General features: G+C 47.6%; 1 protein-coding gene across 3 annotated transcripts in view; it reads left to right on the forward strand.

Annotated features, from left to right (window-relative positions):
* Positions 1 to 7256: 7256 nt before the first annotated feature.
* EMSY (EMSY transcriptional repressor, BRCA2 interacting) overlaps positions 7257 to 20079 on the forward strand; it is a 42539-nt gene continuing 29716 nt past the window's right edge. For 2 of the 3 annotated variants that reach the window (XM_083170259.1, XM_083170260.1), the window contains exons 1-6: positions 7257 to 7667; positions 12991 to 13090; positions 13368 to 13442; positions 13646 to 13821; positions 14684 to 14836; positions 19598 to 19857. In XM_083170259.1, coding sequence (XP_083026385.1) covers positions 7598 to 7667; positions 12991 to 13090; positions 13368 to 13442; positions 13646 to 13821; positions 14684 to 14836; positions 19598 to 19857 — 834 coding nt within the window. In that variant the 5' untranslated portion in view covers positions 7257 to 7597. The remainder of the gene's footprint in view (positions 7668 to 12990; positions 13091 to 13367; positions 13443 to 13645; positions 13822 to 14683; positions 14837 to 19597; positions 19858 to 20079) is intronic. The other variant, XM_083170261.1, reaches the window with a different exon arrangement.

The following is a 20079-nucleotide window of genomic DNA, read 5'->3' on the forward strand; positions in this document are numbered from 1 at the left end:
CGCTTACGCGAGTTTTTTGACAAACAACCACCTAAAACCATTACCATCACTCCAGCTTTGTTACCTGAAAAAATAAAAACTACTAGTACTTTCGATCCACAAACGTTTAACTCATCCATTAAATCATTCTCTCGGATGATGGACAATCCATGTACCAAGACCGATATAAGGACTCATTCCAATCTTACCTATTCGGAAAGGTTGGCATTGAAACAACTGGGGGCCAGAGATGACATCACAATTAGAGGAGCAGACAAAGGGGGATCCATTGTTGTCCAGGATATTTCGGATTATCGATCCGAATGTGACAGACAACTATCGGACACTAACACCTACCAGTCTCTCCCAAGAGATCCCACGTCGCAATATCTGGAAGAATTAAATATCATCCTGAAGAACGCTGTGGATACTCAAGTCATCACCAAAGAAATGAAGAATCGCCTATTGAAGACGACCCCCCAAATACCACTATTTTATACATTGCCGAAAATGCATAAGGACGCACAGAGGCCTCCTGGTCGCCCTATTATCTCGGCCAGGGGGTCTCTGTGTGAGCCTTTGGCAGTCATGATAGACTTTCATTTACAGGCATGTATACAGAACACTGAGACATATCTAAAGGACACAACCAGCCTGTTGCAAAAACTTGAGTCTTTTTCACAGGTAAAAGAGGGCCTCATTATGGCATGTATAGATGTCAATAGCCTATATACATGCATCCCGCATCAAGCGGGGTTAGAGGCGGTTACATGCTTGATTACTGACAATGCTCATTATCAGGGTCCGGAAATCAATTTTTTTATTGATATCTTAAGATATACGCTGACCCATAATTACTTCATGCATGATAAAAAATTCTATAACCAAAGTAAAGGTTGTGCCATGGGTTCTGCGGCAGCTCCGGTCTATGCCAACTCATACATGTACAAAGTGGAGAAACAATTATTTTTTACTGACCCAGAGGTTCATCGATGTATCGACTTGTATCTTCGATACATCGATGACATATTAATATTCTGGTCTGGCACAAAGGAGACCCTTACTGAGTTATTGGATGCGCACAATGCATCACCTAGTCCAGTTAAATTGACCTATACACTGGACACTGAGGTCATCCACTTTCTTGATGTCCAAATACGGATCGAACAGAATAAAATTCTTACCCAGTTGTATGCTAAACCAACTGATAGGAATAATGTACTACACTACCATAGTTTTCACCCCATCCACACTAAAGCGGGGCTCCCTTACTCCCAGTTCTTGCGAGTTTGTCGAATTAATAACAACTCTGACACTCGGGACAAACAACTAGAGGAGATGACCCTGAGATTTGAACAGAGAGGGTACCCAAAAAAAGATCTAGAACTAGCGAAGGCCAAGGCATGTAGTAAGCCCCGGCAAGAATTACTAAAAACTAAAGTGCCCGACTTGAAGAATAGTAAAACCACCACATGGGTTACCCAGTATTCCACCCAAACTCCGGAGTTGGTCAACAGGATGTATCCCTCCTATTATCCCTATAGATTGTAAGCTTGCGAGCAGGGCCCTCCTACCTCCATGTCGGTTTGTTTAATCTGTCTCCAATTGGGAAGCGCAATGCTGCGCTATATAAGACACTGTACATAAATACATGAAACCAAACTTAAATGCATGACACACTTTGGGCTAGGTGCCCCCACTACTGGTTCCTGTTGATAGAGCTACAGTGTCTTCTAGACCCCCAAAAAGTTGACGTGTAATAGCTCGACAGGGTCAAAAGGTTGATAAGAAAAATGTCGACATGCAATAGGTCAACATGGTCAAAAGGTTGACATAAAAAAGGTAGACACATAACAAGGTCGACGTGAGTTTTTTTTAATGGCTTTTTTTTTTGTGTGTGTGCAAACCGGCTTGTTCTTATTTCACCATCCATGTCGGCATAGAATAGATTTGTAGCCGGACACATCTATATCACTGTAGGAGGGCGGGGGTTTAACTGAACACTGGACGCTGCGAATTCGTGGCTTTGCGATCGAGTCTGAATTACCCCCCATATTAGAAGGAAAACTTATTTACTTTTATTTGCTAAATGTTTAATGCACAAGTCACTACAAGGGTGATTCACGTTGGGCTCAGTGAGCAGAGTACATTCGCTGCTTACCGAGCGGTTAGACGCCGCCCACTGGCGGAGTGAACTCACACCTCCCTCCCCCCTGCGAGTGTACGAGGGAAAAAACATTCGATGGTTGGCGACCATCAAATGATTGTTCTACCCCATCCCAAATAAAAGTCAGTCTAGGCCAGGCTTGTCCAACCTGCGGCCCTCCAGATGTGCTAAAACTACACATACCAGCATGCCTTGCCACAATTTGGCTATTAGGGAATGCTAGAATGATGGCAATGCATGCTGGGATGTGTAGTTTTAGCTCATCTGGAGGGCCGCAGGTTGGACATGCCTGGTCTAGGCTCTTTTATTTCCGAGCGGCTGGACACAGACGGCGCAAGCACTGACGTCCTGTGACGTCAGCCGTCTACCACGGCAAGGCTTCGGCACGCCTGCATTCACATGGGGACGCCCAGCGTTTTTCTGGATGCATCCACCGTTTTTTGAGGAATTCCCCGGAAACCCTAGGCGTCCCCATGTGCCAGCCCCCTGTCTTCACCGCTGTGTGTGAACGCCTACCTGTCATCCTTACTTGGTTAATTATGTTCAGGAATACAAAGCCCCCAATGCTGACATTACTGTTGTGTTGCTCTGATATTGGTAACTAGTGTTTCATGATTGGCAGCCTCCAGCACTGGTTTTGCTTATCATCATGACCATAAATAATGTTATTTGGTTCTGGACCACCAACCCAGTGCACTCCCGCAAAGACCTTGCGGCACCCAGAGTGCCCAGGCACACAGTTCAGGCATACCTCCCAACATCTGTGTCTTGCTAATCGGTGGAGGCATGGCCTTGCGGCAGTGGCGTCACTAGGGTTGGAGTCACCCATGTAAATAAACAAAATCGGGGGCATGGCTTATCAGCAGGGGGCGTGGTCTGTACCGTGATTGTACTGTGTGCTTGTAGATTGAGTCAGCACACCTATTCCAATCTTCCAGTATTATAGCAGTGCTGTATAAATTGATTGATAGATCAGTCCCTGCATTTTTACAGGCTACTTAAATCATTAAACACTGTTTATCCGTAATGCCGCACACAGTGATGCCAATTACACAATAAGCCGCACACCCTGATGCCCATCACACCGCACACCATGATGCCCATTACGCTGCACACCGTAATGTCAATTACACAATACGCCGCACACCATGATGCCCATTACACTGCACACCATGATGCCCATAATTACGCCATACACAGTGATGCCAATGACACAAAACTCCACACACCCTGATGCCCATTACACCATACACCATGATGCCAATTACACAATACGCCGCACACTGTGATGCCCATTACACCACGATGCCCATTACGCCGTGCACCGTGATGCCAATTACACTGCGCACCATGATGCCCATTACAACACACCGTGATGCCCATTACACTGCACACCATGATGCCAATTATGGGGGCCTCGGGCCTAGCGCCCGGCTGTGGTTCCACGGGCCTAGTGCCCGGCTAATTGGCGCCACGGGCCTAATGCCCGACCTAGTGGGGCCACCGGGGAGTCCTTGGGCCAGGAGGGACGCACCCGCTGGCCAGGAGGGACGCACCCGCTGGGGACACAGCTCCATCTCCTCTGCAGGTGTCACCCCCGAGACTGGTGACACCCGGTGCGGCCCGCACCCCCCCCACCTGCCTAGTGACGCCACTGCCTTGCGGGATGTTGTGTCCTCAGGCCACGCCCCTGTTTTTCATCCCCACTGAATAGACACATGCGCACAGTGTCTATTCCCTTCAGGCTGGAAAACGCCCAACTGCCCCCCTGGGACACTTGCGGCCCCAGGCGGGATACAAAAACGTCCATCAAAACTGTGACGTTCCCGCGAAAAGCAGGGCAGATGGGAGGAATAGTTTAATGACCACTGCTTTAGGCCCTTTAGGAGCACATTAAACAGGATTTTTTTTCTTATCTTGTCCATTACCAAGAACAGAGACAGCAAAGGCCTGGAGAAGCCCCAACATTCTTCTGAATGGTCTCCAGGAACTAATAAAATACTTTTGCTTTGACCCCCAGATCTTTCCACCCAACACTTCTTCCCAAGTGTCCTGCGCGGTTTGGTCAGAATTATTCTCGGAAATGATAATCTTGGACCTAAAATACCCAGGACCGGGAAGACTTGCTGTCTAGGATGCATAGCACGTAGATGTCTCATACAACCGAGTGTGGATCAATTTCAAGACATTGTAGCAGAGACTTTCCATAATGCAGTTCTAGAGCGACTGTCAGACTAATTAGTCATTTCTAAATGATTTTATTTTCATATATCCATTGTTGGAGGCCCCTACTTCACGTGCAGGAACAGCTCTCTTGTATTCAGTTTCGTAACCGATAATGTCCTTTCCCCCTTAATTCTATATCTTTGCCGATAATCATTGCAGTTACTTCCTTTCAAGTCAAACAGGTGTTTCACTGCAGGAAATGTATGTTTTTGGCAGAGCTTAGCGCTGACAATACATCATTTGTTGCTTTCATTTTGATATCCTGTACGGTATGATAATTGTCAGCAGATGCGGATCACATTCTATGCGTTAACCCCCTCCGAGGAAGGCAGATAATGATCTCGCAAATCATTGTAATCAGAACCCCAGCAGGCTACAACTTTTTCAATGTTTTCTTTCTCGTGTCATTTACGGTGAGCTGACATGGTTACGAATGCCTCGAAATTGGAACCATTTAAGGTTATGTCAAACGTTCTCTGCAAATGTGAACAAATTGTGCGCTGATCAAATATTATGGTGCAATCGGCAGCTGTGCAGCGTTCAAATCATTCTTCAAAATCAACAGTCCACAGTCTAAAGCTGGGATAATGATGGAAGCAGTTGACTATCCTGAAGACTACAGAACATCAGATTGTTCTCCCTGACTCCCGGGAGAGCAGGGATCCTCCCTAATCAGGCGGGATCTGCTGGAAATTGCATCATGACCATTTGGCATGGTTCACAACATTGCGCCACATGGGGATAGGTATTGGGTCATAATCATTCGAAATGCGTCACCACTCCAGCTGCATGTGCCACTTGGAACCTTCTATCATGATCTTCTGGAGAAGAGGTTCTAAAAGTCAGTATATACATAGTTACATAGTAGTTAAGGCTGAAAAAAGACTTGCGTCCATCTAGTTCAACCTTGGTTTATTAGCTTAAACCTTGTTTTATGTAGTGAATACTGATATTTTAAAGACAGATTGTTATTCTTATTTGTACCACAATGTTTTAAACCAATAAATGTTTGTCCAACCTTATTTTAAACATATTTATTGTGTCTACCGGCACTACCTCACCCGGAAGAGAGTTCCATAGTTTGGTTGCCCTGACCGTGAATTTTTTTTTCCTTCTAAGGGAACAAAATCTTCTTTCTTCTAATCTAAACTCGTGCCCAAGTGTCCTAAAGTCCTTCCTTGTAGTAAAAAGGGTGCTTGACAGTTCCATATATTGTCCCCTGATATATTTGTACATGTTAAGCATGTGGCGCCTTAAACGTCTCTTCTCTAGCGTAAACAATCCCAATTTGTTCAATCTGTCCTCGTAGCTTAAATTCTCCATTCCCTTTATTAGCTTTGTTGCTCTTCTTTGGATTCTTTCCAGTTCTATGATGTCCTTCTTACAGTGCGGGGTCCAGAATTATACTCCATATTCAACATGTGTTCTAACCAATGCTTTGTACAGTGGCATAATTACTTTTGAGTCCCTAGTTTCCATACCCCTTTTTATACATGCTAGTATTCTGTTTACATTGTTTGTTGCTATGTGACATTGAGCACTACACCCCAATTTGTTATCTATTTGGACTCCTAGATCCTTTTCAAGTTCGGAATTACCTAATGGCTCCCCGCTTAGGTTAAAACCAGTGCTATTTTTCAGCAGGAACCAGCAGGAACTCAGTTCCTGAACCTCTGATTAAATATGACATCATCAGGAACTGACAATGTACTTTCCATAAGATAAGTTTTATTTTAAATTCACCTGTGAGTGCCTTTGTTTCTAAATACAATATATACATCTATCTCTCCCTCCCTCTATTATATACTTTTTTTTTTATTTAATTGATCCACCCCCAGACTTGTAGTTCCTGGACTTATTTTTCCAGAAAAATAGTACTGGTTATAACTAGCACATTGGTTATGTCTCCCAAGGTGTATAGCCTTGCATTTATCCACACAACCTCATTTTCCACTTTTTTGCCCATTCATCTAGTTTATTAAGATCGCTCTGAAGCGCGGAGACATTCTCAGTTGATCTAATAATTCTGCTCAATTTTGTGTCATCAGCAAAGATGGAAACATTGCTGAGTAATCCCACCCCAATATCATTAATAAATATGTTAAATAAAATGGGCCCAGGCCCATTTTATTTAAGTGGCATGCCATTTTTTTTAACATTATTTAATTATTTTTCTATTATAGGCAAAGAGGATGTCACTCCCCCAGGCTTTATTCCAAAATTTTTTGGTACTTATGTAATATCTGGGCTCCCGTTTTTCTTATGAGACCGCGTCCGCTCGCCACGCTTCGGGCACGGTGGCTCGCTGCGCTCCTACACTATATAAAATCAACTCCATGCGTAGTTGGATAGTAGGGGTATGAAAAAATGGGGTGCATTTAACATGGGAGCCCAGATAATACATAAGTACCTTTTTTATTTTCCCTGAAGCCGCCGAAACACTTTCTGTGAGAGATTTTAAACCTCTCATGTTGAATCTCCCATTATGAATCCTCTGGCACAAATCTCTCCGTGTGTAGGGCCCTTAAGAAAAGTCAGCCGGCCTTGATGAAGCTATTTATATAATCGGGCCTGCCTTTGTTGCCGTATCATTGTGCAGTGTGGTTGGGGCTGTACTGACGTAAATGAAATCATCATCAACCCCCAAAGGGCTGCTTATAGCTACAGAGGAAGGATCTGTCAGTCCTCCACCGCTGCAGTACCACCCAGGGGGCGCTGTGTCCCCGCGTGATTTGACCTACGCCGGCCTCCATCGTCAGGCTATCGCACGTAATCCCCTGCTCAGTCAGACGTAGGCACGCCCCCCGACCACAGCCACCAATCAGCGCTCGCCCCCTCCTTTCAGCCGCCTATCAGCGCCCAGCACTACATCTCCCAGCGTACTCCGCGCATGCGCGATGTCACCGGCGCGCCATCTTGACAGCGGGAGCCGCGATCACAACCCACCGGGTCCGAGCTGGCTGAGCGTCTCCGGAGCGGACCGATCACCGGGGGAGGGGTGGTGTGTGGTGGCCTCCTTCATCCCTCCTCATCCGGCGGCCCGGCCGCCCTCCCGGCTCTCCCACCTCCACCGATCAGCTCCTGACAGAGACAGACTGGGGTCCACACAGCATCCTAGGAGCCCCAGCAGCGCCCCGGTCCCCCCCACACCGTAACCGGGTCCGCGGGGAGTGATGCCCTCCCGTCCCACCACCGCCAGGGCTGTCTGACCTTTGAGGGGACAGGATGCCTGTCGTGTGGCCGACCCTCCTGGACTTCAGCCGGGATGAGTGCAAGAGGATCCTTCGTAAACTGGGTAATTAGCCGCTCTTTAACCCCCGTTATTTCGGTGTGGCGGCAATGCGCAGGCGCGGGAGGCGCTTTTGTGCCCAGTCGGCGGTACTGCGCAGGCGCGACCGGCGACACGCCCCCCTCTGACGCAAGCGCCCGGACTGTCTGTAAACATTCCTTGGATGGATGCGTGTGTGCGTGTTCCTGGCTGCTGCCGGCAGGTGGCGCTACTTGCTATGGGATTTTTATACAGTGTGAGCCGTATACTGTAACATTGCACAGTGTCTGCAGCTGCCCTCACCCTTCCTGGCAGCGCGTTTGGCGCAGTGGTCAGTATTACTGCACCGAGATTCTGTGTGGAGTTTGGGCTCTCTCCATGATTCCAGGGGTTTCTTTCCTGCACTCCCCAAGAACTGGTTATGGTTGTTAGATCGATAAGCAAAATGTCGACGTTGACAAAAGGTCAACACAAGAAAAAAGTTGACATGCCAGTGGTCGACATGAGTTTGTCACAATTTTTTTTGTTTTTAGTCAGCTTGTTGATATTTTACAATCTATGTGGACTATAATTTGGATTGGTAAAGCGAGCCATACAAGAGTACTCGTTACATTAATTGGTGTCCATGTCGACTATGTGTCGCCCTTTTCCTGAATCAATGTCTACCTGTTCCCTGTGTCAATGTTTTCAGTGTCGCTATTAATCAACACCCCACTTATGGCAAAATCAATGTTTTTCAGTGTGTGTATATAGAATGTAAGCACCTCTGGGGCATATTCTCTTTTCTGCACCGTGGCCTATGCATGTGCTATACATAAGTGTTAATAAATATTCCGCTTGGTGGTAATTATTAACTTTCACATGCTAGGTGGCCCAGCTTAGAATGTTCCCTAATAGATATTTATATTGTGCATGCACGTATTACACAGCGCTTGTGTGTTGCCTGCCACCGGTGACAATATCTGCCGGTCACGCAAGACGCTGTCGCGTATTTGTGGAATGTGGTGGCTTTAGGTGTGTGTAACTATTACCTGGGCATGTGACATGGCGGCTTCACCGCTGATCACTTTGATGCGTTATTCCGTTTCCTTACGCATCGTATGGCCGACAAGATTACTCATTCAGATTGCAGGAAGGTGCAACGTTTGCATTTATTAGTGGACGTGTAGTGCCTTGGTTGGGGCAGCCATATTTATGCAGGTACAGAGCATTCAGTCGCTTGGAGGTAGAACCTCGGTAATGTTGGACATTGCTTTGGTGGTGCAACAGTTGAATTGCGCCATAAAGTGGTGACTGGGGCGTAAAACATGCATTACCCCCATTTATTTGAGGGTCAGTGTTAGCTTTGTCTTAAATAGGATTATACGTTTTCCTTATTACAGTGCTGTAGTATAATGTTTTAAAACACCGTTTGCTGGGGGTGTTTGCGTGTTGATGGGGGTGTCCGTTCAGTTTTTGTTGTCTTGCTGGGTATGGATCGTTATAAGTGTACTGCTTTGCCTCGCTGTGGGTTATAGGACAGGTCCGTGGCTGTACTGGGTGTCCATGGTATAGCTGACTGTGGTTTTATAGAGTGCGTTCTCGGTTCTCTTCCCTTTAATGACTGCGCAGATCCTCCCATGTCTGTTTTTGTTTGAGTTATGACAGCTGTGTACAAAATGTAAATTGGTTAGCTATTGTGGACTGATCTTGATACCAGCATTATTCTGGTTCTAAGAACTGTGTATATTCACCGGTAGAAACGGCACCCAAGAGTTTGGGTGTCAGCCATCATTAGTCACAGCGGCCACTTGGCTCCGGGCGATTATCGAACGACTGCGCATAGACACGCAAGGGCCGCCCAGCGATAAAATCCAGCAACTATTTCAATGCAAGCCATGCGCTTGGTGATTGACAGGAAGTGTTGACTGGTGATTGACAGAAAGTGGGCGTTTGTGGGTCACCCAGACATTTTCTGGGAGTGTCGGGGAAAACGCAGGCATGTCCAGGTGTTTTCAAGGAGAGTCTGTGGCGTCAACTCAGCCTCTCTCATCCTATATCTATCGCATTGGCTGAGTAAGTCCTGGGCTACGAGCAGGCCGCACGCGCCGGGGAAATCACTTGATGGTGAATGGATTTGCAGCTAATTGCAGGGCTGCGATATTATTTCGGGCTTGCACAGGGTTAGAAGTCACTCTGGCCGGGTGGCGACTATCTGATTGCATGGCTCTACAAATTAGAAGCCCAGCGATCAGGTCTGAATGACCCCCAGTGTGCTGACTTGTCGGAATCAGCAGCGCAACAAAACTGTGCGCCCGTTCTCTCCCCTCCAGTGTGTCATAAAGCCAGCAGCCGTGAACGTCAGCGATACATGGCAACCGTCTCCCATTCATAACATTTGTCCCCATGCCAGGTGGACCAGGTTATAAGTGGGTCATGTGACTAGTTCTCGTTTTAAGAGGCTTCTGGTGTCCTAAGACTTAGAACAGTGCAGTGATTTCTGACGACAGGATTCTCTTATATCCCTCTGACATACTGAGCTCATTACAGTTCTGGGGACAGTAACACCTGAAGGGCTCCGGTGACCATATAAAGGGCTGCCGCAGTTTCATGGGGAGGCTGGATTGACACAAGGGGCTGCTGGAATGACACATAAGGTTGGCCTGGTGCTGGAACTTGCGTTTATTATGCAAAACTGCCTTTTTTCAATGTATTTTATGTTGGGTTTGGCCATTTCGGATAAAAGGCTATGATTTTTGGTACACGAATGATGTCGGCTCTTGAACATCCCTAAAAACTGGTTGTAGTGTTCATTCTAGCACCCGCTATCTTTGAAAACCCATGCAGTTCCTCTTCCCTGCCTGGGGTGTCGCTGTCTGCTGTAGTGCTTCTAGCACAGTGTGGTCTGTCTATCAGCACTGATATGCAAACCAGACCTGTGCTAGAAACACCACAGCAGACAGCGACACCACAGGCAGGGAACAGGAACTAGAATGAACACTATGGTTGGTCACCCCTATTCTAACCACTAATGCCATTACAAGAATTATGTGACTTTATGGTAGTGGTTTGTTGTCTTATACCAGGGATGGGGAACCTTTGGCCCTCCAGCTGTTGAACTACACATCCCAGCATGCTCTGCTACAGTTTTAACTTGGCCAAATAGCAAAACTGTAGCAGGGCATGCTGGGGTGTTGGACTGACCCAGCCCCGTCCTACTTGGGGCTCCAAGTGCCTGCTCTCCCAGCATAATGTGGCTTGCTGGAACTTGTTGTTCACCTTTTCTCCATGCTAGGTGAAAAGAATAGAGGGTACATTTACTGAAGCTTTTAATAATGAAACGGTGATGTTTGGGTGGATGGTGGTGGTTCCAGCGCTCAAGTTATCTATCTCCGGGAGCAACCTGACTGAGCGGCCAGGACTCCAGATATGGTTAATGAGCGCCTGACGCCAGCTTTGTGTATATAAAAGGTGGTGTTGCCCACAGCAACCAAACAGATTATGTCTATCATTTTCTAGAACGCAATAAAGAAATGAGTCTGAATCTGGTTGCTATGGGCAACATCCCCACTTTTTCATTTTGGAAGCTTTAGTAAATTTACCTTGGGGCCTAATTCACATATGACCACAGGGCAAATTTTTTCTCAAAATGGGCAAAACCATGCTGCACTGCAGGTGGGGCAGATGTCTCTGTGCAGAGAGAGCAGGCAACACCTCCTATAGATTTCCCTAAGCGACATCTCACATATAACACATTTTTTACTCACTTTCTCAGCCAGCTCCTCTGTGGCAGCGGCCAAGACTTCAGTCAGCCGTCAGGACCCTTGCCCAGCGCACTACTTGGCCACTCCAGCCTGCTTGCACCAGTACCCCCACTGGCTGGAAACACCCTGTGCCACTGCACCGTTCCAGGCGCATCCAGCACAACAGCCCCCCCTGGCTAGCTCCATACACTCTGTCCGGCCCGCTCACATGACACGCGGTCCAGGCTGCAGTGGGAACCACTGTACTAATGTAATTCGCTTTTATGCGATTGTGACGATAAATCACGTGAAAAGCTTCCAAATCGCTTGCAATATGAGGCGCGGTTGCATCAGAACCTTAAGATTGCCTTTGTTGCACGATAGCTTTAGTGTCGCCTTAGGATATGGAGGCCTTAATGCTGCCGTCTGCGTGACCCTTGGACACGCCTTAGGCGTCGGGAGCTGGAATTCGTGTTCACTATGTGTGTGTGTGTGTGCGCGCCTTACTGTTAACTGTATTAGTAATACATATTGCGGTATTGTGCTCATTGTAGGCTGTATTAGCAATGTCGCCGCGCCCTGCCCAATTTTAAAAGAGCAAAACACAACCTGCCCGTTGAGCAGCACCCTGCTAAAACAGTCAGGCATGTCCATCCCTGCCGTCGCTGTCTCAAGCTCGGGGGCAAACCCGGAACACCCCTCAGCCTGTGCGTAAGTGCTGAGTACACCCCCAAGAGTGATACCCAAGGGAGTGCTCCCCTTCCCCGGCCACTTACACCCGCTTTTCAGGCATGCTCCTACCTTGTGCATGCATGGATACCCTACCCACATTATAGCGGGAACAATGTTTAAATATATTTCTATATAAGATGAGTTGTTAATTTGTCCTGGCACCAGCAGGACGACGGCACTAGCGTGGGATTTGACACTTGACCTTTGGGGACTTCTGCGTGTCTCTAGAGAAAGCGTTTAGCAGGTTTGCAGCGAAACAATTTGAATCTCCTGCGACCAACAGGATTGCGCCAAACCCTATTCCATGCTCTGGCTTTTCTGTAATGAGCCCACTTCTCCATTCTCTGCCCTCTGCCAGTTACCCCGCAGAGACTGGTCTGTGGCAAGGGAACTGTGGGCGTGTCCACACATACACAGCAGTGGTTGGTTCCAGGTTCTCGTAGCATTCTGGTGGTGACTGCAAGTTACTTGCCCACTGCGCAGTGGGTGGAGTCAATAACAGGCGGTTACTGACTTAAGAGGAATTTTCTAATGTCCCAAATCCAGTGGATCAAACAAATCTGTGATCACTGGCGCAACAAGGTGCATCTGGTCACACGGTGCTTTCATAGATTGCTCTGTATAACTCTGGGGTAGATGTATGAAGCGGTGATAAGGGAGGTAAAGTGAGCCAGAGGAGGAGTGGCCCATGGCAACCAATCAGCACTGAACTAACATCTCAAATTTGAATAATATAGAATTATACAGAGCATCTGATTGGTTCAATGGGCCACTGCTCCTCTGACTCACTTCTCCTCCCTTATCACTGCTTCATACATCTACCCCACTGACCGTAATGACTATAGACCTTTCCTGTCTCTGGCGCTCTCTCACTGGCTTGTTTTATGTGTTATTAGAACTGGAGGCCTACGCTGGTGTTATCAGTGCCCTCCGTGCACAGGGCGACCTCAGCAAGGAGAAGAAGGACCTTCTGGGAGAACTCTCTAAAGTTCTGAGGTAAATCTGACAATCTCCCATCAGGATCCGGGCCACCGTCCACCCGCCTATATTCACAGATACATTTGTCTCATTATTGACTAGTAAAAGATGTATAGTACTTGGCAACCAATAAGATTGGTCAAAAGCTTTCCATTCATCATTTAAAAAATGAAAGCAACATTCTGATTGGTTAGAGAACCATTTTTTATTTTTTTTTGCTAAGATTGCCCTAGTGCTTACTATCAGCCAGAAGCTTCATCAGAATGTCCGTTGTATGACGTGTTTTGTTTTACAGCATTTCCACAGAGAGGCACCGAGCGGAGGTGCGCAGAGCGGTTAACGATGAACGCCTTACCACCATTGCACACAAGTAAGTGTCACCATTACTCCGTGTGGCTTTTTAGCGTCTTAGATTTTCCGGCATTCTTCTTTTTTTTTTTGTGAGGTGTTCTGTTGTATTCCTCTGACCTGCAGCTGATAACCACGTAGTTTGTGTGTCTGCAGTTGTCGGCATTCGCGCTATATTTTAGATGTATAGTATCTTTTGCACTGAGCTGAATTTGCCCTTTTTAGCATGTCTGGTCCAAACAGTTCTTCAGAATGGTCGATCGAAGGGAGGCGGTTGGTGCCTCTGATGCCGCGCCTGGTACCACAGACGGCTTTCACAGCCACTGCTAATGCCATCGCTAACTCCGCCGGGCAGCACAACTCCGCCCTGCCTGACCCAGCAGAGACCGGGAACAAAGAAGGTGAGCGCAGGTCTTGGCCTGGGGTTCTCTGTCCTTTACTTTCTTCAGCTTGATGAGTATTTTTGTTTCTTATCCATAGTAGATTATTAATACTTTATTCTCCGCTGTGAGGACTGGTCGGTTGTTATGCTACAACCATACGGCTTTTATGAGCAAGGTTTATTCAAGCAACAATATTGGGGCATAGACTAGATTATAGTATCACCCTAGTGCAGTGGTTCCAGACTACAGTCCCCAAAGCACACTAACAGTCCCGGTTTTAAGGATGGCTATAGAGACAACGATCTTAGAGCCTGATTCAGTGATCGGTCCCCAGCATACTCGCACTGGGGACCGATGGTGTGGCTCTGCGCATGCTGGTCTTTGCGCATGTGCAGGGCCACTGTACGAACGCTTTTGGCGGCTATCGCAGTCACCGAGGCCTTCTTACAGGTAGGGCAGGGAGCGTCTGGAGGGGAACGTCCCCAGCGTTTTATGGGCGATCCCAGTGGGAACGCAGTTGAGCCGATGTCTGCCAGTGTTGGGCGTTTAAGGGTCACATGATGTCAACGCACACCACCTCTTCCGCAGACACCAAAGGAAATAAAAGTCAGTTCAGCAACCATCAAATGATTTTTCTCCCCTTTGACCACATGCTAGGGCATGTGTTCACTTACATCCCCTCACATGTTACTGAGGGGATTCGGCGGTTGTGGGGGACATAAATACCTTTTTTTAATTAGTAATATCTCCTAGATTGATCGCTTATTTTTAAATGAAGAATTTCCCATTCTGAATGAATCTCTGGGTGAAAGAAGCTGGATTAGCATGTAAACATATATATTTATTGAGCTGACAGTGACTTCTACCTCTTCTTTCTTAGTGGTTGTGTGTTACTCCTACACCAGTACAACATCAACGCCGACCTCTACCCCTGTTCCAAGCGGAAGCGTGGCCACCGTCAAGTCTCCTCGACCGGCCAGTCCTGCCTCCAACGTGGTCGTACTACCTAGCGGCAGCACAGTCTATGTTAAAAGTAAGTAAGGACAGTCCGCAGTTGTCTGCAGAAGTGACAGTTTGGTGCAGCGGATGACATGCACTTTTTGTTGGGAGCGACCAGTATATGTTTGGCTTGTGGTAGGAAACTCACGAAAGCACGGGGAGAGTGGTGGGAATGGAACCCATAACCTCAGTGCTGTGAGACAGTAATTTAACCATTACACGGTCCCTGCTGCTCCGTATATATAACACATGGTGGGGATAGAACCCATGACCTCAGTGCTGTGAGACAGTAATGCTAATCATTACACCATCCGTGCTGCCCCGTATATATAACACATGGTGGCGATAGAACCCATGGCCTCAGTGCTGTGAGGCAGTAATGTAACCATTACACCGTCCGTACTGCCCCGTATATATAACACCTGGTGGGGATAGAACCCATTGCCTCAGTGCTGTGAGGCAGTAGTGTAACCATTACACCGTCCGTACTGCCCCGTATATATAACACATGGTGGGAATAGAACCCATGGCCTCAGTGCTGTGAGGCAGTAATGTAACCATAACACCGTCCGTACTGCCCCGTATATATAACACATGGTGGGGATAGAACCCATGACCTCAGCGCTGTGAGGCAGCAATGATAACCATTACACCATCCGTACTGCCCCGTATATATAACACATGGTGGGGATAGAACCCATGACCTCAGTGCTGTGAGGCAGTAATGCTAACCATTACACCGTCCGTACTGCCCCGTATATATAACACATGGTGGGGATAGAACCCATGACCTCAGTGCTGTGAGACAGTAATGCTAACCATTACACCATCCGTGCTGCCCCGTATATATAACACATGGTGGGGATAGAACCCATGACCTCAGTGCTGTGAGACAGTAATGCTAACCATTACACCATCCGTGCTGCCCCGTATATATAACACATGGTGGCGATAGAACCCATGGCCTCAGTGCTGTGAGGCAGTAATGTAACCATTACACCGTCCGTACTGCCCCGTATATATAACACCTGGTGGGGATAGAACCCATTGCCTCAGTGCTGTGAGGCAGTAGTGTAACCATTACACCGTCCGTACTGCCCCGTATATATAACACATGGTGGGAATAGAACCCATGGCCTCAGTGCTGTGAGGCAGTAATGTAACCATAACACCGTCCATACTGCCCCGTATATATAACACATGGTGGGGATAGAACCCATGACCTCAGCGCTGTGAGGCAGCAATGATAACCATTACACCGTCCGTACTGCCCCGTATATATAACACATGGTGGGGATAGAACCCATGACCTCAGTGCTGTGAGGCAGTAATGCTAACCATTACACCATCCGTACTGCCCCGTATATATAACACATGGTGGGGATAGAACCCATGGCCTCAGTGCTGTGAGGCAGTAATGTAACCATAACACCGTCCGTACTGCCCCGTATATATAAAACATGGTGGGGATAGAACCCATGACCTCAGCGCTGTGAGGCAGTAATGCTAACCATTACACTGTCCGTATTGACCCGTATATATAACACATGGTGGGGATAGAACCCATGGCCTCAGTGCTGTGAGGCAGTAATGTAACCATTACACTGTCCGTATTGACCCGTATATATAACACATGGTGGGGATAGAACCCATGGCCTCAGTGCTGTGAGGCAGTAATGTAACCATTACACCGTCCGTACTGCCCCGTATATAGAACACATGGTGGGGATAGAACCCATGACCTCAGTGCTGTGAGGCAGTAATGTAACCATTACACCGTCCGTACTGCCCCGTATATATAACACATGGTGGGGATAGAACCCATGACCTCAGCACTGTGAGGCAGTAATGCTAACCATTACACCGTCCGTACTGCCCCGTATATATAACACATGGTGGGGATAGAACCCATGACCTCAGTGCTGTGAGGCAGTAATGTAACCATTACACCGTCCGTACTGCCCCGTATATATAACACATGGTGGGGATAGAACCCATGACCTCAGTGCTGTGAGACAGTAATGCTAACCATTACACCATCCGTGCTGCCCCGTATAGATAACACATGGTGGGGATAGAACCCATGGCCTCAGTGCTGTGAGGCAGTAATGTAACCATTACACCGTCCGTACTGCCCGGTACATATAACACATGGTGGGGATAGAACCCATTGCCTCAGTGCTGTGAGACAGTAATGTAACCATTACACCATCCGTACTGCCCCGTATATATAACACATGGTTGGGATAGAACCCATGACCTCAGCGCTGTGAGGCAGTAATGTAACCACTACACCATCCGTACTGCCCCGTATATATAACACATGGTGGGGATAGAACCCATGACCTCAGTGCTGTGAGGCAGTAATGTAACCATTACACCGTCCGTACTGCCCCGTATATATAACACATGGTGGGGATAGAACCCATGACCTCAGTGCTGTGAGGCAGTAATGTAACCATTACACCATCCGTACTGCCCTGTATATATAACACATGGAGGGGATAGAACCCATGACCTCAGTGCTGTGAGGCAGTAATGATAACCATTACACCGTCCGTACTGCTCCGGATATATAACACATGGTGGGGATAGAACCCATGACCTCAGCGCTGTGAGGCAGTAATGTAACCATTACACCGTCCGTACTGCCCCGTATATATAGCACATGGTGGGGATATAACCCATGACCTCAGTGCTGTGAGGCAGTAATGTAACCATTACACCGTCTGTACTGCCCCGTATATATAACACATGGTGGGGATAGAACCCATGACCTCAGTGCTGTGAGGCAGTAATGTAACCATTACACCGTCTGTACTGCCCCGTATATATAACACATGGTGGGGATAGAACCCATGACCTCAGTGCTGTGAGGCAGTAATGTAACCATTACACCGTCCGTACTGCCCCGTATATATAACACATGGTGGGGATAGAACCCATGACCTCAGTGCTGTGAGACAGTAATGCTAACCATTACACCATCCGTACTGCTTCGTATATATAACACATGGTGGGGATAGAACCCATGGCCTCAGCACTGTGAGGCATTAATGCTAACCATTACACCGTCAGTACTGCCCCGTATGTATAACACATGGTGGGAATAGAACCCATGACCTCACTGCTGGGTACTTGTGAGTTATCTGGGCGTCCGATTTTTTGATTGTATGCCTTAAGTTAAGGCATACAATCAGATGCGATGCGATACGATATCGCATCGCATGCGACCATCGGATGCGATGACCCGATTTTTCCATAGGAATCAATGTTAAAATGGACTGAGTCCATTTTAACATGGAATTCAATGGGAAAAAGGGGTCCTTTTCATACCCCTACTATCCAAGTGGGCATGGAGTTGGATATAAACCTGTGGCGAGCGTAGCGAGCCACCGAGCCCGAAGCGTGGCGAGCGAAGCGAGCCCCGCGAGGGGACGGTATTCCGTGTCCCCTCGCGGGGCTCGCTACGCTCGCCACGCTTCGGGCTCGGTGGCTCGCTACGCTCGCCACAGGTTTATATCCAACTCCATGCCCACTTGGATAGTAGGGGTATGAAAAGGACCCCTTTTTCCCATTGAATTCCATGTTAAAATGGACTCAGTCCATTTTAACATTGATTCCTATGGAAAAATCGGGTCATCGCATCGCATCGCATCCGATGGTCGCATGCGATGCGATGTCCCGATCCGACCCGATTTAAAAATCGGACGCCCGGATAACTCACAAGTACCCACTGCTGTGAGGCAGTAATGCTAACCATTACACCGTCTGTACTGCCCCGTATATATAACACATGGTGGGGATAGAACCCATGACCTCAGTGCTGTGAGGCAGTAATGCTAACCATTACACCATCCGTGCTGCCCCGTATATATATAACACATGGTGGGGATAGAACCCATGACCTCAGCGCTGTGAGGCAGTAATGCTAACCATTACACCATCCGTACTGCCCCGTGTATATATAACACATGGTGGGGATAGAACCCATGACCTCAGCGCTGTGAAGCTGTAATGCTATAACCATTACACCGTCCGTACTGCCCCGTATATATAACACATGGTGGGGATAGAACCCATGACCTCAGCGCTGTGAAGCTGTAATGTAACCATTACACCATCCGTACTGCCCCGTATATATAACACATGGTGGGGATAGAACCCATGTCCTCAGTGCTGTGAGGCAGTAATGTAACCATTACACCGCCCGTACTGCCCGTATATATAACACATGGTGGGGATAGAACCCATGTCCTCAGTGCTGTGAGGCAGTAATACTAACCATTACACCGTCCGTACTGCCCCGTATATATAACACATGGTGGGGATAGAACCCATGACCTCAGCGCTGTGAAGCTGTAATGTAACCATTACACCATCCGTACTGCCCCGTATATATAACACATGGTGGGGATAGAACCCATGACCTCAGCGCTGTGAGGTAGTAATGCTAACCATTACACCATCCGTACTGCCCCGTATCTATAACACATGGTGGGGATAGAACCCATGTCCTCAGTGCTGTGAGGCAGTAATGTAACCATTACACCGTCCGTACTGCCCTGTATATATAGCACATGGTGGGGATAGAACCCATGTCCTCAGCGCTGTGAGGCAGTAATGTAACCATTACACCATCCGTACTGCCCAGGTTCACACTTTTTATGTGAATCAAATTAATTTTTTTAACTTCTATATTTAATCAAGAAAGCTTATGTGCGCAGGTTTTTTCCTTTTGATTTCTTCAAACAATAAAAAGGCTGAATTATGAGTTAATGACTTTCCCTCTCAGGTGTCAACTGCTCAGACGACGACGAGAAGCCCCGGAAACGACGACGCACAAACTCCAACAGCTCCTCTCCCGTGGTCCTAAAAGATGTCCCCAAGCCCACAACACCAGTCTCGAAGACTATTACCGTGCCGGTCACTGGCAGTCCTAAAATGAGCAACATCATGCAGAGCATCGCCAACTCCTTGCCACCGCACATGTCGCCGGTGAAAATCACCTTCACCAAACCCACCACACAGACCACCAACACGTCCACACAGAAGGTCAGTGGGTGGGAAGGATCCTATACATATTGTGTCTGGTACGGTACTAATGACTTGGTAAGAGGATTCCCTGGGTCAGCAATAACTAGGTTGCCCACTATTGGTCGACCATGACTAGGTCAACACCTAAGGGTGGTCAGCATACCTTAGGTCGACAGTATACTTATACAGTGCCCATGTCAACAGACACTAAAAACCATGGGGAACTTGTGTTGTCCATGT

This window comes from Crinia signifera, chromosome 2 (genome assembly GCF_055691185.1).
Source record: "Crinia signifera chromosome 2, ASM5569118v1, whole genome shotgun sequence".
NCBI lineage: Eukaryota > Metazoa > Chordata > Amphibia > Anura > Myobatrachidae > Crinia > Crinia signifera.